Genomic DNA, 21,094 nt, shown 5'->3' with positions numbered 1-21,094 from the left:
TAAACCAAGTTTTCTTAGGACATAATACATGGTCTTGAGACATATCTAAATCCTTAAGTAATAAAATGATACACTTAGCCTCTTTCAAATTTCTATTTCCCAAGTCCTAATCATGAATACATTAGTTTACTGTTACATTTTTTAAAAACTTTTCCTTTAATTGTATAATCTTAGTATTTTTACTTATATTTATTGTAACTCCCTCCTCATTTGACTTTTGTCACTGCAATCTTATTTTTATTTTTTATTTCCTGAGCTTAGAATACTTGAATGTTCTTGTTTTCTAACAGCCTTGACTCAGCCATTTCAAACTTGCTCTCTGATTCAATTATCCTATTGCCTATTAGTCTGGGGACTATGCAGACTTGTTCGAACTTCTCCCCCATTGTCTTCTAGTTCACCTGCCTTTTGCGTATGTTCTTGCTAATTTTCTTCTTTTGGGGCACGTTTCACGTCAGCCTCCAGCATTCCAGATGTTACTGTTGGCTCAGGGTAAAAGCCTTTTACAGAACAGATATGAGAGTAGACGCAGGAAATCATAAGCCCTACGTCTAAAAAGTACAGTAAGGATAAAAGCAAAGAAATCCACATCGACACACATCATGGAAAAACTGAAGGAAGCAAAGAACAAAATTTCAAAAGCACTCTGAGGAAGAAGAGCTCAGATGTGGCGATCTGCACCTGTAGGTCTAGCCACTCAGGAGGTGGAGGCAAGAGAGATTGTGAGTTAGAGGCCAGCCCAGGCAAAAGGTAGTGAGACCCTATCTCACAATCAAAAATCAAAGCAAAGGGATGGGGGTGTAAGTCAAATGGTAGAGCACTTGTGCAAGGACCTGGGTTCAATCGCCAGTACTGAAAAAAAAAAATTACAAGTGATGTCTCAGTAACAACAACGGAAGCCAAGAACCAACAGAAACATACTCCTAATTGCTTTACGAAAATGGTCATCAACCCAGAGTTCTATATGCAAAAAAATGCTTTTCAACAAAATTGAAATAAAGATACTTTCAGGCAAACAAACATTGAGTGTTTAACCACCAGAAGCCTCTCACAAAAAGATGCATGAAAGAATGCACCTAAAAAGATACAGATAAGTTGTGAACACAACGCTACAGAAAACTGTAGTAACAGTATCTGTTAGTGCAGACATAAGACAAGAGCTAAAATTGATTACTAAAAAGAATGTGAGTTGGGGAAAGAGTAAAATATTTAATTAAATTTAGGCTTGCATGAATTAAATATTCATGCCTTAATTTCTAAGAAAAAATTTCTGGCTAGAAATATAGTGTATGTAGACCCTGACCTAGTGGAAAAGGAAAACGAAAGGACAAAACTGATAAAGATTAAAAAATAAAAAGCACAAAATACATGAATTGCAACTCATGTAAAAGGATTAAATGCTCTGAGTAAAAGCCAACATTTTTCATATCAGACAAAAATGGCAAAAACTATAAAGACACAAATAAATGGGGTCTACAGGAAACGCAGTGGAAAGGTTCAGATGGAAACAAGGAAGTATCGGGGGTGTGGTGTTACATGCCTGTAATCCCAGCAACTTGGGAGACTGGGGCTGGAAGATCACAAGTTCAAGGCCAACTTGGGCTGGGCTACAAGGTTTTGTGAAAAAAAAAAGAGGACAGAGAGAGAGAGAGAGAGAGAGAGAGAGAGAGGGAAGGAAGGAAGGAAGGAGAGAGAGAAAGAGAGAAAGAAAGAGGTTATGGAAGTACTAAGTAAAAGTGTAGTTATACTAAACACGAAAGAAGACAGACTTGAAGGCAAATTGGTACTAGAGAATCTGGACATTTGATGATTCATTAGAATGTGAATTAAATAACACATTCTGAAATACACAAAGCCAAAAGTGACAGAAGCAAAATGATGCTAGCTGGAAACCTAGATTTAAATAAAGGAATGAAGAGTACTGGAAATGGTAAAACATGTAAAAATGAAAATATCATTTTTGTTAGTTAAATCTCTTTAGAAAGATCATGTACTATGTAAAGCAAAAATAATGTAATGTTTATAAACTGTACAGACGTAAAATGTACTGCGCGACAGCACAAGGGCCGTAAGGGGGAAACAGCAGCACTCTATTATAAGGTAAGTGAACCACGCATGGAGTGAGTGATAGAATACTTGAGGGAGGACAGGAGTAAGTAAAGATGTGCACCTCAAATCCCCAAACATCCGATAGATAAAATGAGCAGCAACAGCTGAAGTGCTAACAAAGAACCTATAATGCAGTCATAGAAAACATTAAATCAGGCCAGTTCTGATGGCATATGCCTGTAATCCCACCCATGGGAGGCTAAGGCAGGAGGATCAAGAGTCTGAGGTCAGAAAAAGACTGACTGATGGATATGTAATAAAGGAAGTGCGGTAGAATATTGGTGTAAAATGTGGATAGTGTATTTAGAGGTATTAAAGGTAGCAGTCTTGAAACTTTACTAAATAAAACTCCAGAATGGTAATATGAATGCAATTTACAACCTCGTCAAGGACCTCAGGAAAAAAGTCAGTAATACATTTCCATGTGTTTATCAGGTAACGGGAGGTAGACGAGGTCACGCGGGTGGGGTCCCCACGATGGCATTAGTGGCTTTTCGAGAAGACGAAGAGAGACCTGAGCAAGAAGGAGCCTCAGCAGGTGCCAGCGCCGTGCTGTGGCCTTCCCAGCCTCCAGCACTGTGACTACGACAGCTTCTATTCTGTAGAAATCAGGAACCAGTCTCAGGTATTCAGTTAAAAACAGACCAAGACAGAAGTGAACAATACAACTGACAACCAAGGGAGATTTTGAATGAACGTGTTTTGCGTGGCAAAGAGGCGTTGGATGTTGAAAGTGAAAAGTGGGGTTCGGGGGTGAATGGTTTATCACATTACAACTTACTAAAAACCTCACACATCCCTCAACATGTCTTCAGCTGGGCTCAGAAGGGAAATCTGTGTATAAAAATGTGACTATTATACTTTCGTATTATTTACCACCAAATGAAGAAAGTAAAAATATTAACTTACCAGAGTTTTGGTGCAGTAGCCCAAGGCAATTTCATAGTGAGAGTCTTGTGCTATTGCTAAGACTTTGGGGCCATACGTTTCCACAATGGTGTGTAAGCCAGTGTTTTCTGGATAGACTATTTGAGACCAAATTGACAGGTTTTCTCCTTTGTCCAAAAAGTAAATTACACGGAAAACGTTATTATGGAAGGCCATGTAGGGACATTTGTCTTGTGATTTGTAAGTTACACTTTGTACTTCCAGATTTAAGGGGTAGTCTTGAGGTTGTACCGTGCCGTTGTCAAAAACATACACCAGATATGCGTGATAAGAGTCGCTAAAGAAAAATAAGGATTTCGTTGTTTCACTCATCCAGAAATGTAGTTTTACTGCATCTCTGATATTAATCTTGAAATAAAACATTACATTGTTTTCCATTTTTACTATAATATTCCCATAATAATCTGGAAAAAAGAGAGAAAATTTGTATTATTTTAAATAACCGTAACACATGGTTACCGTAACACATGCTTTTTAATGAAGTATACTTTTAATCAAAAGAACTTATTTTGCAATGATGTTTTTGAGAAATTAGAGTGTGTGCAAGCATGAACTCTTAACTCTACACCGCACTGGAGAGCTTCCCTCCGACTTCCCGAGTGCATTCTCCTTATATTCACTCTATCACGTTACTTACCCAGGAAAGATGTCTAGGATCCGTGCTTTAAGTAACGAGCACAAGCATGTGATAACAGCACTATTAGGAAGAAGCCTGTTAGGCATGGATTTGTTGTCCTCAGCTTCCTTTGTTGAAGCCCTAGTGCACACTGTGACTGTATTTGAAGATAGGGTCTGTAAGGTGGTAATTAAGATTAAATGACGTCAAAGTGTAGGGTGCTAATCCGATGGGACTGGTGTCCTGGCAAGAAGAGGAATAGAGCCCTAGAATTCCTCTGGGCCCACAGAGAAGAAAGTTCATGAGAGGGCATGGTGAGGAGGTGTCTGTCTACAAACCAGGAATAGAGGCCTCACCAGCATCCAATGCTGACAGGGCTATGGTCTTCAAATAAGGCACCCAGCGTGCTGTATTATGCCGGGAGGCTGCTATCATTGGGATGAAGAAACAGGGGTGGTAAGAGTGGGAGGCACAGCCCTCTCCGCAGGCTCACTCAGAACAGGCCTCTTCCCTCAACAGAGTTCTGCCTAGGACAGTGGGTCACAGAGGGTGAGTCTCGTCTCTTTGGTTCTGTTGTTACCTCTGTCAAATGAACAGTTGGATTGTTGATTTCCTAGCTTTCTTTCAAGATAGGACATTTTTTGCACACACTCTAGGGGTACACCTTCTTTAATTTTTAAAAGGTAACACTCAGAGGTGACTGGCTGAAAGGAGGAAGGTGGTTTTCAACACCCCCAGTCCCTGCTCCTGGTTTCTTCTGCAATGTTTGCCTCTTTGCCTCACAGTCCTTGAGCTAGTTATACTGAATTTCCACAGACTCCCTGTGCCCCTTCACAGGGAGGAATGCCACCTCAGTCCCCGTCAGCCAGTGACCTGTTTTCTAATATCTATACTCTCACCTGGTTTCAGTTCTGAACCCATTTCCTCCACACCTAGTTTTCTGATCCCATCAGTCTAAGTCTGGATTAGATGCTCCTCTTCTAAACTCTTGTGACACCTTCTCTTTTGCTGATCATACTGCTGTTAAGAACACTATTGCCAGGTGCTGGTGCTCACGCTTATAATCCTAGCTACCTGGGAGGCTGAGATCAGGAGGATTGAGCTTTGTCAGCCTTGGCAAATAGTTTGTGAGACCCCCACCTCCAAAATAACCAGAGCAAAATGGACTGGAGGTGTGGTCAAGTGGTAGAGTGCCTGCTTTGCAAGTGCAAAGCTCTGAGTTCAAATCCAAGTCTCACCAAAAAAACCAAAAACAAACAAAAAACCCCACATTATTAAAGGGATGGGGGTATAGCTCACGTGGTAGAGCACCTGTATAGCAAGATCAAGACCCTGAGTTCAAACCCCAGTACTTCCCTTTTCCCTAAAAAGAACATTTTTAAACAATCAAAGATAAAAATTAAGAATGATTTAGACGATAATGACAACAAAAATACTACATATACTGGCTGGAGGGATGTAGTTTTTATAGAGAATAATCCATGGCCTTATGCTTGTTTATAGGTTTAGATGAAGACAAATTACCTCATCATTTCACTTAAGAAGCAGACCACAGACCACCAAAACTATAAAGAGAAAACAGAGGTGAAGAATCAACAATGACAAAAGTTGCGATTAGGGAATTTAATAAAAAAAGAAAGAAGTTTGGATAAATAAAATCGAGTTCTTTTCAAAAGGAAAAGAAAGCAAAACCAAAAAACCCTAAAATAATCTTTCACAAGTCAAACAAACAAGGGAGCAGGGCACAAGCAACATTGTAGATGAGAAAGAGAATTACAGGCACATAAGAAGTGTAAAAGTTAAGACAGAAAACCGTTGCCAACAAATTACAAAAGCTGCTTTCGCAAGAGATTTCTTTAGAAACTGCAGTATAGACCTCTAGCAGGATGGAGGTTAGCAGAGGCTGCAGAGAGAAGGCAGGGCAGGGGTGAAGAAAGAACCATCTCTCTATTCCATTCACAATCCTTCTTTGTTGCTTTTACTTTTAGCAGGCAGTTAAGATTGCCAGTTTGGTTTCATTTTTCTTTTCTCTTTTTTCCTCTCTCTCTCTCTCTCTTTTTTTTTTTTTTTTGGGTGCTGGGATTGAACCCATGGCCTCGCACATGCTAGGCAAGTATTGTAAAACCAAGCTACCTCCCAGCCCTCTTTTTTTCCTTTCTCGACACACCTTTATCTAGACCTTTCTACCTATCTCATTCCACTTCATCTGTACTCCCTCTTCTAGCCTTAGCTGCTTCCCCTTACAACAGCATACATCTTGTTCTGTTCACTAGCAGCATCCCACCCATCTTCTTCCCACTACCATCCTTATTAACTGAGGTCTCCCAGTCCACACAGTATTATCTTTGCTCCTTCATTCCTCCACAGATGATGAAGCATTGATGAAGATTGTTCTTTTTTTTTTTTTCATTTTTCTTTTATTATTCATATGTGCATACAAGGATTGGTTCATTTCTCCCCACTGCCCCCACCCCCTCCCTTACCACCCACTCCACCCCCTCCCTCTCCCCCCCCAATACCCAGCAGAGACTATTTTGCCCTTATCTCTAATTTTGTTGTAGAGAGAGTATAAGCAATAATAGGAAGGAACAAGGGTTTTTGCTGGTTGAGATAAGGATAGCTATACAGGGCATTGACTCACATTGATTTCCTGTGCGTGGGTGTTTATTACAGGTTGCTGTATTCTCATGAAGAGTGTCTATCAACAGTGATTGCTTCTGAAGTTAAGTTTCCTCTCCCCGAGTTGAGTGGGGGGCAGACACAGTGACTTCAGCACTAGTCGAATGTTCTACTAGTGAACCAATAACTCTCCTCCCCCTAGCCTGCCCAATCTAGCAATTGGAAAATACATTACAACCCAGGAACCACCCAGTCTTGCCTAAGCACTGTGAAAAGTCCAACTGAAAGGACACAGGAGATAAAAACCTCCAGCAAAAACTTGGCCTCAGATATGTAAATTCCAGCATAGAAACACACAGCAACATTTCTCCTCCAAATGCCAACAATTCCACAATAAAGGACTTGAATGATAGTGAAACTGATGACATCTCAAACAATGAACTCAAAAGGACAATGATCTATGAAGTTAAAGAGGACATATATAACACCTGAATTCAAAGATGATACAAATAAACAGCTCAGTGAAGGAGGAATGCAATAAAAATGTAGAGGAGGTGTGGCTCAAGCAGTAGTGTGCCTGGCTAGCAAGCACGAAGAGCTCAAACATCAGTGCTGCCAAAAAGATGTAGAAATCCTGAGAAAAATTAAATTGAAATCCTGGAAACAAACTCAAATTTAAAACCTCAGTTGAGACCTTTGCTATAATGGAACAAGTTGAAAATATAATATTGGGACTGAAGATAAAGTAGAGGAATTAGAACATTCAGATAAAGACAAACACTGAAAAAAAATGAACAAAACAAGTCAGACCTCTGGGACACCATTTAAAGACCAAATCTATGAATCATGAGAATGGAAAAAGGAGAAGAGACACAAACTAAAGGCTTAGATAATGTGTTCAATAAAACAAGAGCAGAAAACTTCCCTGATCTTGATAAAAGAGGGTCATCCAGGTACAGGAGGCTTTCAAAATACAAGCAGACAAGATCAGAAAAGAAACATCCTCAGGCATAATACAGTTAAAATGCTAAATACACAGAACAAAGAAATAATCTTGAAAACTTTAAGAGAGAAGTGACAAGTCATATATAAAGGCAAACCCATCAGAACAACAGCACATTTCTCAACAGAAATTCTAAAAGTCAAGTAGGGCATGAATGATATATTCCAAGCCCTGAAAAAAAAAAGGTGTCAACCTACATTACTATATCCAGCAATGCTATCCTTCATAATTGAATGATTAAATTAAAACTAAAGGAATTCATAACCACTAAACCAGCACTGCAGAAGATACTTAAAGGATTTCTACACACAGAAGAGGAAGGTGGGGGAGGGGAGATAAAGGAGAATGATGGAGGAGGTGAATTCAACTATGATATATTGTAAGGACTTTTGTAAAAGTCACAATGCATCCCCAACACAACAACAATAATAAATTTAAAAAGGTGACAGCAGAAAGTGAAATCATTCATTAGATAACCTGTGACTTTCTTTGCTGGGATCTATGACCACAGCAGCCTAAACTAAGTGAGCTGTATGTGGCCATTATTGCATTAAAAATTTAAATTTTAGCCTATAAAAAAAGAAGAGGAAGATAAATGAAGCCAGGAAAATACAGAAAAGAATAAAGGTAGAGATTCAGATCAGTGGGAAAGGTTTTCTTAATAAAAAAATGATTTGAAGCAGCACTGGCTTTCTCTGGGAAAAATAAAATAAAATTAGCTTTATAACTCATACTAAACAATTCCAGGTGAATTAAGTATCCAAACATAAAAAATAAGAATTATAAAAATATTGAAAATAATGTAATATTGTTCTTTTTGAACTCAGAAAATTATATAAAGAAAATACGTGATTTTTAAATAAAAAGATATTTCAAATTATGGAATTATTTCAGAAGTTCCAACTAAAAATATTTAAAGATTTGACTATATGAAAATACAAATTAAAAAATACCAAACTGCTTCCAAAAAGCAGAGGAAATTATACACTAGAGAAAATTTTTGTAGCACATTCAGAAATATATGGCTACTGTATGTTGCTAATAAAAATCCTATCACTCTGTGTCTACATAGTGTGACTAGATAATCCAAAACTAATTACAAGGCATGTACAATGAAATTAGAATCATACTTTTTGTTTTGTATAATTAGTAAGTTTTATTTTAAAATGGACACTTTAAAATACTATTGGAGGAGTTTAGTTCATGGCAATCCTTTGGAGGAGGATTTACCAACTTTTAAATAATCATAACCTCTGCCTCAGGAATTCTGTATCTCGCCATTTGTACAGAAAGACTTGCGTGTGTGTATATGCATATTTTCTGCAGCATTATTTGTAATTACAAGAGAACCAAATCCTTATATGTCTATCTATCTAAATAGCCATATCTCTGTTAAGCAATAGTGAACATAGACAATGAAGCATGATGCAATGGTTAAAATGGCATTAGTTTTCTATGTACTGAATTGTTTTGAGAACATGCTCATTATATTTGTATTTTTTTTTGTAAAAGTTTTGACAGGAGTGTGTTGGCAATGAGAAATGAGAACGGTAAGAGAAAGGGCCTTTAACTTAACCTAACACACATACTTTTTGAATGGTCTACTCTTCTTATTTCAGCATTTCTGAATGGCAGCATTCAAACTTGGCATTCAAAAGCTCTCCTTAATCTATCCATCTGAATTTATCTCCATGTCTCTGTGGCCCATGGTCCTTTTAAAAAACACTAACACGATCCTGTTTTTCTCTGCTTAAAACCCTTCCAACTTCCCGAGGGGCCACAGAAGAAAGTAAAAATTCAAGGACTCTTATCTTTGCAGAAAAACTCTTCCCTTTCTCCTGGGAGAACTCTATGTTGCCAAAGTTTGTCCTCTCAGTAACCAGAATATACAAGGAGCTCAAAAAAACTAAACTCCCAAAAATCAATGACCCAGTGAAGAAATGGTTACAATGACGTCACCTGCACAACCAAGTTTATTGCGGCACTATTCACAATATCCAAGCCATGGAAACAGCCAAGATGCCCCAGCACTGACGAATGGATTAAGAAAATGTGGTATCTATACACAATGGAATTTTACTCAGCCACAAAGAAGAGTGAAATTTTGTCGTTTGCAGGTAAATGAATGGAACCGGAGAACATCATCTTAAGTGAAATTGGTCAGGCTCAGAAGGCCAAAAATCTCATGTTCTCTCTCAAATGTGGAATTTAGACCTAATACAAATACAGCAATGTTATGAGAGACAAGTCACACTAAGGCGAGGTCACATATGAGAGAAAAAAGGGAAAAGAAGGACGTTAAGAAGGCGAATTTGGTTTTATTCCATACAAAAATGAATAAAGAATTTTTAAACCTACTGAAATCACCATATTAGGGGACAAAGGTAGAAAGGAGAAAAATCGAGGGGATGAACCAAGTTGGGTTATAATACATATACATATGAAAATGTCACAAGGAAACTTCCTGTGGAGCGATCTTATACAAACAAAAATGTCTTTTTTCAAAAATGGAGAACAGGTCCTGTCTGGTGGTTGGCACCAGTGGGAGGGGGAGGATATAAGGAAAGGGTGTAGGAGGTGAATGTGGCGGGAATATTATGTACTCATGGATGAAAATGGAGAAGTGAGACCTGTTGAAACTGTTCCAGGCCTGGGGGAGGGGGATGGAGGAGAATGATGAAGGGGGTGAATTCAACTACGATACATTGCAAGAACTTTGGTAAATGTCACAATGTACCCCCGTATCCCCAGTACAACAACAACAACAACACAAAGTTTGTCATCTCAGTCTCTACTGTCAGATTCTATTGTCTGTGCCTCTGGCCCTCAGCACCCTATTCCCATCAATGTCTTTCTTACCTAGAGAACTTCTAGTTATTCCCCAGATTTTAATTTAGATACCACTTCTTCAAGGAACCTAATCCCCTACCTCCCAGCCCCCCAAATTTGGGTAAGGGATTCAATTTATATGTTTCTACACCACTGTACATTGGCTCTCTCACAGAAATAAAGATATGCTTTATCTGCATGTTTGCTTATCCTCTGCAACTTTATAAACTTGAAGAGGGTGGGAATGGCGTCCAGCTGACTGTGACGTCTTTAAGCCCTAGCAGAGTGCCTTGTTGGTGCTCATGAATGACTTGTTTTGTCCACTTACTCCAAAGAGTACTTATTATCTGCTGTTCTAGATATCGAGGGTAAGGCAGCAAACATAGCAAAGTCACGCACATGTGGTTCTCTGGTGGAAGATCAGTTATTAAGTAGGTACACATCTCATTTTGTGTGATAAGAACTGCAGACAAAACAAAGTCCAAGGGTGAGGCAGAGTGCGATAGTCAAGGTTAAGGAGAGTTTCTCTGATGACTTTTGACCTTCAACCAAGTAGTTATCAAGGTGAACAGTTTTCTCTGTATAGGAAACAGAGCAGTCAAGAGGCCAGGATGAGGCTAGGGTGCAGCAAATGAGGGATAAAGTGATACAAGATGACATCCAAGTTCAAGGGCCACATCGCTTAAGTTTTCCTGGCTGTGGTAACGGTTTTGGATTTTGAATGAGATGGAAAGCCAAGTTAGGGTTTTAAGCAAAAGAGAAGACAGCGGTAAGGAGTCAATGATTCAATTTTGGATATTGTGAAAGTCACTTTCCTGTTGCTGAGAGAAACAATTTCAAAGGAGGAAGGATTTATTTTGGCTCGTGGATTCAGAGGTGTCAGTCTATGGTCCACTGGCTCAATGACTTTGTGTATATCAAGATGGTGGGAGCACATGGAAGAGGAGGCTGTTCACCTCATGTTGGCCAAGAAGTAGAGAGAGAATGTCTACACTGTCAGGCTTTCTCCTTTACCCTCCTTTGTTCTACCTAGGCCCCAGTCTATGGGATTGTGCTATCCACATTCAGGGAAGGTTACCCCCTTACTTAATCCTCTCTGGAACCACCATCACAGCCACACCCAAAGGTGTGGTTTACTAGTTTTCCAGGCATCTCTCCATCCAATTAAATTGACAGTCAAGATTAACTGTCACAAGCCCACCCCTTGTCAACTTGACATCCAAACACAGCTCCCTAAACCATAACCTTCCACCCTGGCACCTAGCAGGCTCATGTCCACATTACAATACAAAATGCCTTCAGTCTATCTGTAAGAGTCTCCACAGTCTTAACAGTTCCAACATTATTGAAAAGTCCAAGTTCAAAGTCTCCTCAGAGACCCAAGCAAAATCTTAGCTGTGAGCCCCTGTAAAATCAAAAACCAAATTATGTACTTTCACAGGACAAACATTTCAATTCCAGAAGAGAGGAAGGGGGAGTATAAAAGGACCAAAGCAGGACTTAAACCCAGAAGAGCAAACTTTAACTCTTGTAGTTCTGTGCCTGCACCTGGCACACACCATGGTAGTGGGATTTGGGCCCCAGAGGTCTTGGGCAGCCATGGTCTTGGTGTTTGCCAACCACATGGCCTCTCTCTTGGGCTGGCTCCTCTCATGCCCTGTGGTTTCCCGTGGCAGATATTTCACCTTTCTGACATCTCCAGCATCCTGAAACCTCTATTGTAGCTTAGGCACCACCCTCATAGTGTCCTGCATCACCCACCCTCTCAGGGGATGCCTGTAGGGACTCTGACCCGGTCACCCATCACCTGGCCTCTCAGGGTTTTCTTTGAAATCTGGGTAGACGCCTCCATGACTCCATAAACTTGCATTTTGCATGCCTGGAAAGCCAGCATCATGGAAATGATGCCAAGATCTGTCACAAGCTCACGTGTTAACCAGGCCCTGTGGACCACAGTCACATTGGCCTCTGAGGCCTCAGCAGCCAGGCATTGAGAAAATGAGCCCTTGGGAGGCCATCCTCAGCGGCTCTGTGCAAGCAGGGCACAGTCTGGGAGGGCTTTCTTTTCAAGGGAGTCTTTCACATGCGTTTCCCTTTCATACCCTTGAGACTGAGGCCAGTGGGCTATGGCCAGTTCCTGCACTGACTAGCTTTCTCCTTTCCCCCTTTTATTCCTTCTGGGTCCTCTTCCTCCAGGGTGGTGCCACCATATTTAGGGCAGGTCTTCCCTCCTCAGTTAATTCTCAGGGGGAATTCCATTCCCTGGAAATGTGCTCATAGACATACTAGAGGGGAGCTTTATTAATCTGCTAGGTGTTCTCAATCCCATTAAGGTGGCAATCAGGATTAACCATCTCAGATATGTTAAGTTTGAGATGCTTGTTACTTATCCAAGTGAGGAGATCACTGAGCCGTGGGAAACAGGAGTAGGGAGTTCAAGGCAGGAGTCGGGGTGGAAATCAGAGCTCAGAGCTCAGATCCTGAAATACTTCTGAATACAGGAATCACGATGAGGAGTATGAAGAAGAGGCTGAGGAAGAGTAACTGGTGAAGGAGGAAGAAGACGGAAAAAATGTCCTCAGAAATCAAGTTTAAAAAAGTGTTTTAAGAAAAAGTTTGTGCTTAACTGTTTGAGTTCTGAGGACAGGCCCTACAAGGTGACTTGCCAACTGACCACTGGCCAGTGATGTGAGATTATTCACAACCTTGATGAGAGTTGGTTTGAGAGGAAAGAAAACAAATGAAAGCAGGTAACACTTTCCTGGAGTTTTATTGTAAGGGCAAGCAGAAAACTGAAGTGCTGGGAGTTGACAGGTGGCACTGGGCCAATAAAGTATGGTGGTATTTCCTTTAAACTCAATAATTAGTTTAACCCCTAACTAGATTCCTTAAGGATCAAATGTTTTGTGTATATATATATATACACAATACATATATAAATATATATATATATATATATTTTTTTTTTACATTTCCTGCAGTGTTTAGACTAGGCTGGAAAAGCCAAATTGGGAATAACTACTAATTGGAGGCTAGCCACCTAGCAGACATTTTTCTAGGCATCTAATCAGCACATAAGCCCTACAGTAGAGATCGGAAATCTCTACTGTAAATGGCTTGTTCATGGACTTGAACACAGGTCTATTACACTTGTTTATGGGTTGAACTACATTTTTCCAAAAAGAGATATTGAAGTGCTAACCCTCAGGGCTACTTTAGAAGAATACAACCTTTTAAAAAAAAAAAAAGGATCACTGTAGAAGTAGTTGGTTATGATGAAATCATCCTGGAGTAGGGCAGGCTCCTAATCCAATGTGACTGGGACTAGTGTCCTTATAACAGGTGGCCAGGTGAAGACAGAGACACACAGAGAGAAGGCCATATGACAACAAAACAGACATTGGAATGACACAGCTGTAAGACTAGGAAGGGCAAGGCTGCTTGGCAAGCCACCAGAAACTAAGAAGAGACAAGGGAAGGGTCCCCTTCAGGTTTTATCGAAAACACAGCCCTAGCTGAGTACCGGTGGCTCACGCCTGTAATCCTAGCTACTTCAGAGACTGAGATAGAGAGGGTCTTGGTTTGAGATCAGACCAGGCAAGCAGTTTGCAAGATCCCCATCTCTAAAATTACCCTAGAGGTGTGACTCAAGCAGTAGAGTGCCTGCTTTGCAAGTGCAAAGCCCTGAGTTCAAACCTCAGGCTTACCAAAAAAACAAAGGCAACCAACAAGAACATGGCCGATCAACACCTTAATTTCTGACTTTTAGGCCATTGTTTTAAGCCATCGGTTGGTGGTACTTTGTTGTGGGAGCCCTAAGAAACGGATACAACACAGCACCTCCCACACAGACAATAGATAAATTGCTTAGTTAGTATCTGGTCATTGGCCAATGAAACTGCAAAGAACCTGAGTTTGCCATTCTGCTATGGAAGGCCATAGTTAACATTAGTTGAATTAAAAAAAATCAATTCAGTTTTAGGTGTAAAAGGTGTATCATGAACCATGAAATGCACCACACACCGGAGCACTGAAAATCACTGTGCCTTGATCAGGACGGCCTCTTCGATGAAATCGAGAATACTTTTAGCAGAACTGAGACTTTCTCACCTACGTAAACATCATGAATATTGCTGCCACTCGATAAGACTGACAGATTCTCCTCTCCTGTAGATGTTTGAATAGTTCCGGTCAGAGTGAAATTTTGGTAACAATAGTATACTCTGTGTTTGTCCCACAGCACTAAATCCGGCATTGCTGAAAACAGAGAACGAGAAACTAAAAAGGTGTCCAAGGAGATCTCTAATTCGAAGTCTTGGGTCACCCACTGTGATGACTGTTCATTATATATCAGTATGTAAACCTTCTTGTCAACACACGCAGCACACACATGGTAGAGTAACACGGTCAGCTCTAAAGGGTGTACTGTATACTCAAGATTTTCTATTGTTAGGATATCGCTTGGTGGAAGATTTAGAAAACTTTTCAGTTCTGCCGAAGTTGTAATTCTGGCAAATTTAAGTGAAGCATATCCAAGGTAAACCTCGCTGTTTGTCCATGCTGCCATGGTACTTCGGTTTTTTTGGTTCTGTGAAAAAAAAAGGAAAACAATTAGAAAAAATATTTAGCTTTAGGAAGAGTTGTCTAACAGTTTCTTTCTTCTAATTTGCCACTTTAAAAAATAAAAAGTAAGGATGGAAGAGCAGCTCACAGGCAGAACAGGTGCTCAGAATGCATGAAGCCCTGGGTTCAATCACTGCACCAGATAAATAAATAAATAAATAAAAGGTCATAACTACGAAGGTTCAGTTTTGCTTTAGAATATTTCAGAATAATGGCAGTACCTTAAATAAAAATCTGTCACATTACATACAATCCTCAAATGTTCCATTAATCTTATCATTTCATGTATGTTTCTATTAGTTGGAATAACAAATTTTAATTCCCCTTGGAATCTTTAAACACCAGCCCTCTTTTTTCCTTACTTAGCACTCTGACAAGGAGTGCCCCTTTAACCTTGATGTCTACTAAGGCCAAAATATAAGGAGGCCTGGTGCAGGTGGCTACCACTGTAATCCTAGCTACTCAGGAGGCAGAGATCAGGAGGATTGCAGTTTGAAGTCAGCTCCAGGCAAATAGTTTGTGAGACCCTATCTTGAAAATACCCAACATACAAAATAAAGGGCTGGCAGAATGGGTAAAGCGATAAAGTGCCTGAGTTCAAACACCAGTACTGCCACAAAAAAGATATAAAGGTACCTCAAACATTAAATTAAGTTTGGAATGTTAGATTGCTTGGATATCAGCTACACAGAAAGGAGAACTTAAAGCCTTGGACAATTCAATCCTACCCTTTTAGGGACATAGCTGTAAGAGGTGAAGGATATTCAGAAGCTGCCCTATCTGAAATTTGGTGGACCTAATGTCATTTATAGAAAAACTCTGTTCTTCCCAGTCTCATCACCGTACCTGCTTCTAATTCTTAGGAATTTTAACTTAAAATGTAACTTTTATGTCCGTGACAGTCAGAGGAGTTTTCCCAGCACATTTGGCCTTCCTAATTTTACTTAATATACACTTTAGCCTACACTAGTTTAAACAAGATGTAGGCAGATATCAAAATGGTAGCCAAAGGAAGAGATAGTTTAGGATTAAAAAGTCACTTTACTAAAGAAACATTCATTTTAAAGTCTAGAGCTGCTTGAAATGACTGCCAGAAACAATCCTTAAAGAGGAAATAGGTTAGAACCAAAAGGATGAGTGCTCATTCTTAGCAGAGGGGTGGGAAGAGGAACAAGTCAAACACTTGGTAGGTGAGAATTCCAAGGAGCCTCAGACATGGAGTTTTCCTTCACCCCAAGCTCTTTTCCTGTATCTCCACTCAGTGCTTGGGTGTAGTAAGTCAAAGAGCATCAGCTCCCTGAGAGGCCCTCCTGAGGCAGTAGGGACGGCTCCCAAATATAGGACAGTGGCCCTCGGAAGCAGGAAGGGAGCAGGCTGCAAGGCAGGATACATCTGCATTCTGGGTCCTCAAGTCTGTGACTGGGAGTGGGACAGGGTGACAGGAGTGATGCCCATGCTCCCTCTGAGACATCATGGGCCTTTACCAGAGTGTGGAGCAGGAACCCTGCCAAAGTTAGGGGCAGGGAAAGAGAAGGAGGCAGGGAGCGGGGGAGAGGGAGAGAGAGAGAGAGATCTGTAATGCCCCACAAGAAGCCAGAGACAGACGAGAGAGAACTCACCATTACCGACTACCCGGGCATCCAGACACTAGAAAGGAGGGTGTAAGCAGAGAGCGCTGTGCCACGGTGGAGGAAGTCAGTGGCTCAGCTGTAAGCTGTGCAGAGACCTGGAATCCTGTCAGCGTTAAGACTGTGATCACAGCCAAGCTCAATGTGATAAAAATCTGGAAGTATATGGTGGAAAATATGGGCAAGGTGAGAGAAGACTTAGGGCTTTTCAACCAAGATTTCAAATTCTGAAAACAGATAGAAGTAAAAAAATATGATATCAGTAATAAAAAAATTATTGTGCAGGCTTAAGGGCAAACTGGAAAAAGCATAGGAAAAGAGCAGTGAAACTGAAGACAGGCTGATAGCATGTATGCAAACCAAAGAAAAAAAAGAGGGTAAAAATAATGAGCCCTATGGCACAAAAAGTAGCTTTTCCATGTGCTTCTGAACTCCTAGAAGGAAAGAAAGAATAGAGTGGGGTATAACACGCATTTGAAGACACAATGAACAAGGACCTTCTGAAATTAATGACAGGCATGAACTCAGAAATTTAAGAAGCAACACTGACTCTCAAGCAGGATAGTTACAGAGGAACTCGCACTCTAGAGCTGCACAACAGCACAGGTTGACCAAAGATGACGAGTAGATCCTAAAAGCAACTATTTGGGAAAAGACACATGGTACATGTTAAGGACAATAATACAAATAAAGGGTAACTTCTTCCCAAAAATGATGGAGGCCCTAAGGTAATGGACCAACATCTTTATGAATTGTATTTAAAACAACAAAAACAGTAATAGTAGCTGCCTGTCATCCTATAGTTTTATGTTCCGTGAAAAATATCCTTAGAAGGTGGGGGTGAAAAAGACTTTCATGAACTTTCTATGCAAGCTCCAGTTATAGTTCCAGAAACCGGGAGGCTGAGGCAGGAGGACCGCTTGAGCCCAGGACTGTAAGTGTAGACCCTTTCTTAAACAACAAAAGCAAAACAAAACAACCTGCACACCACCACCACCACAACAAACAAATGCTGAGAGAGCCTGCAATACAAGAAAACTTACTTCAGGTTAAAGGCAAATTATAAGGAACACATAAGCACACCCTGGACCATACATATATGTATAAAAGATTTGTTTTGTTTCTGGCATGGTGGGGTCCTCCTGTAACTCCAGCACTAGGGAGGTTGTAGCAGAAGGATCTCAAGTTCAAAGTCAGTGAGTTATCTCAGAAAAAAAAGACTCTGTTTTGCTATCAGTTTATATTTATATCTACATGTCTTTCTGACAACTGACTGCATAAAGCAGCAAAACATAACAATGTCTTGTGGAACTTAGAGCGTATTTAGAGATGGGGGTTTAAATGAAATTATAAAACTATAAGGTCTTACAGTGTTATGAAATAGTGTATTTGCTTTAAAAATTAGACTTCAATAAATTAAGAATGATTATTATAACTCAGAGAATAGCCATTAAAATAAAGGAGAAAACAAATAAAATGTCTTTTAAAAAATGTTTGATTCATCCAGAATGAGGCAGAAACACAGAACAAATGGGATTCGTTGAAAACAAATGCTAAAATAGGAAGCTTAAACCCAACCATGGTAATCCTGACATCACGTCTAAATGCTCTGCAAGTTCTTAAAGGCCAGTCATCGCTATGGATAAAAAAGCAAAACCCTACATATGATCTATAAGAAACATTCCTTAAGTGTCATGCACACAGGGTGATAACAGAAGGGAAGAAAATACACACCACACAAGCACTAAATATGTGGAAGCTCAGGAGAGTGAAATACAGGGGCTCGGGAGATAGCTCAGTGGTACAGCACTTGCCTAGCAAGTGGATTCCATCTTCAATACCACAAAAAAAAAAAAAGGAAATAAAAATAAAAATAAAGCTAGTATATACAACCAATACCTAAGTAAAATACCACTTTATACCTACTCAAAGAGTTTAAATAATAGAAGGTTGAACATATCAAAACTGGGTCTAATGTGGTATTATGAGAAAACTTGTATAAATATTTCATAATGTCTTAATTATGATAGCCTTTTAATCTTGGTATGTGGTGGAAGAAATTCTCTAACACTGACTCTCAACCTTCAGCTGTTTATTTTTATTCATATATATTTTAGAATCAGGTTACTGAATCCCACAAAGGCACATGGGGATTTTGGTAGGAACTGAATCAAGTTTATCAACAAATTTGGGAAGAATTGAGTATTTTATAACATTCTGTGTTCCTACTCATGAACATGATATATTCACTTAGCTGTAAATGACTATCTTTAAGGCGTTTCTTACTATTTTTCATAACATCTTATTGTTATTTCAACCAAGTTGAGTCTTGCTTTTTCTTTTTTTTACTCATCTGATATCTTTGCTCTTTAATTGAAATGTTTAGATCATTTATATTTAATGACACTGTATGGGTATGGTTTGGTTTAAATCTATCATACTGTTTGTTTTCTACTTGTACTATCTTTTTTATTTCTTCTTTCTTCTTCTTTGAAAGTAATTGAATATTTTTATGATTATGTAGCTGTAATCCTTTGTCATATTATTTGTTGCTTTAGGGTCAACAGCATACATCTTCTGCCTCTCACAAAACTTTATGTCACTTGAAACACAGGACTCTATAAAAGTGGACTTCTATGTCTCCCCTGTGACTTTAGCACTGTTTTGGTCATACACTTCATTTCACATTTTATTAACTCCATGGTACAGTGTTACCAGTGTTGTTTAAACCGTCACTTCTCTTGTAAAGGGATTTAAATAATAAAAATATTATACACGTAAACTTGTAGCTACCATTTCCAGTGCTGTTCACTTGTTTTTATAGATCAGTATTTCCATTTAGTGTCATTTTCTTTCTGTTTGAAGAACTTCTTCCACAAATTTCTTCCAGTGTGAAAGAAATGTCAGTGGTGAATAATCTCAGCTTTTATATGCATGAAAAAGTCCTTATCTGGCCCTCATTTTTGAAAAATATTTACCTGGTTATATAATTCTAGTTTGTAATGAATATTCACTCACATACATTGACATGTCAATGGACATTATCATGGTACAATGAACACTGGAGTGCAGATATATCTCCTTCTTTTCAGATATACTCCTTGAAGCGGGATTGCTGGATGAAATTGTAGCTCTATTTTTAATTCTTTGGGGAAACTCCAAACTGGTTTCCATCATGGTGGTACCAATTTGTATTACTGTCAACAATGTGCAAGTGTTCCGTTCTCTCCGTATCGTCTCACCCACATTTGCTGTCTCCTGCCTTCTTTATAATCGCTAACTTACAGGTGCGAGATGATGTGTCCTTGCTGTTTGATGTGCATTTCCCTCACGATTGCCATCTGCATCTTCTCATGTGTCACTTGTCCATCTGTTTATCGCCTTAGAAAATAATGTCTATTCAAGGCTTTGTCCATTTTAAAGAGAGATTGTTCCTTTTGTTGTCTGAATTCCTAATACATTTTAGATATTAATCCCTTACCATATGTACGTTTTGCAAATATTTTCCCCTGTCCATAGGTTGCCTTTTTCATTTTGTTATGTCCTGTGCTGAGCAGAAGCTTTTTTAGGTTGACGTGGTCCTACTTGTCTATTTCTGTGTTTGTAGCCTATGTTTTTGTGTCATATATAAAAATTCACCCCAAGGCCAATGTCAAGGAGTTTTCCCATTTGCTTCTACAAATTTGGTAGTTTCAGGTGTTACATTTAGCCCACTTTGAGTTCGTATTTGTAAGTGACATAAGGAATCTGGTCTCATTTTTTTCACACTTGGCAGTCCAGTTTTTCTCAACGTGTGTTCAAGAGAGTGTTCTTCCCCTCACGTGTTCTTGTCACCATTCTCAAGGATGAACATCTGTGTGTGCATTAATCTGTGGGCTCTTGACTGTATTTCATTGATATCTGTGTCCATTTTTAGCACACTACCACACTATTTTGAGTACTATAGCTTTGAAATACAGTTTGAAATCAGGAAGTTTGATGCCTTCAGATTTGTTCTTCCTCCTCAAGATTGCTTTGGCTACTTAGGGTCTAGTGGTTCCATATGAATTTTAGGATAACTGATTTTTCTATTTCTAGGGAGGACGCCACTGGGAATTTTTCCTGGGGAGTGGGGACAGGGATTTGAACTTAGGACTTCAAGTTTTCAGAGCAGGTGCTCTACCAATTGATCCATGCCTCCAGTTCATTTTGCTCTGGTTATTTTGGAGGCAGGCTTTCATGAATTATTTGCCCAGGGTTGGCCTCAAATCATGATCCTCCCAATCTCAGCTTCCAAGATAGCTAGGATTATAAGTGTGAGCCACCAGTGCCTGGTGCTGTTAGAATTTTGATAAGAGGTCACACTGACTCTGTAGATCACTTTGAGTGAGTAGTATGGACATTTCAAAATAGTAATTCTTTCAGTTTGGGAGCATGACATATCTTCCCATTTATTTGTGTCTTCTTCAATTACTTTTATCAGATGGTTCTCAATGTACAACTCTTTTACTTCCTTGGTTAAATTTATTCATAAAACTTTAAAAAATTTGGTACTATTGTAAATAGAATTGCTTTTTAATTTCTCTTTTGTATCATTTGTGGTTAGTGTATAGAAATAATGACTGATTTTTATAAGTTGGTTTTATATCTGCAACTTTTCTGAATTCCTTACTTTGCATAGTTTTGGAGGGAGTTTAGGGATTTTTGTATATTAGGTCACCTAAACTCCAAAGAGAGGCT

The 21,094-nt window shown here is 39.4% G+C and overlaps 1 protein-coding gene across 1 annotated transcript in view; it reads right to left on the bottom strand.

The window, feature by feature from the left end:
• The window catches only part of Catspere (catsper channel auxiliary subunit epsilon), a 130,699-nt gene that overhangs the window by 47,505 nt on the left and 62,100 nt on the right, over window positions 1-21,094 (bottom strand). Inside the window, exons 10-11 of the mRNA XM_074048792.1 lie at window positions 14,235-14,712; window positions 3,019-3,461 (exon numbers count right to left, since the gene is read on the bottom strand). Of these exons, the coding sequence (XP_073904893.1) occupies window positions 3,019-3,461; window positions 14,235-14,712 (921 nt within the window). The remainder of the gene's footprint in view (window positions 1-3,018; window positions 3,462-14,234; window positions 14,713-21,094) is intronic.

This window comes from Castor canadensis, chromosome 11 (assembly GCF_047511655.1).
Source record: "Castor canadensis chromosome 11, mCasCan1.hap1v2, whole genome shotgun sequence".
Lineage (NCBI taxonomy): Eukaryota > Metazoa > Chordata > Mammalia > Rodentia > Castoridae > Castor > Castor canadensis.
This window is presented reverse-complemented; position numbering and strand designations above follow the sequence as displayed.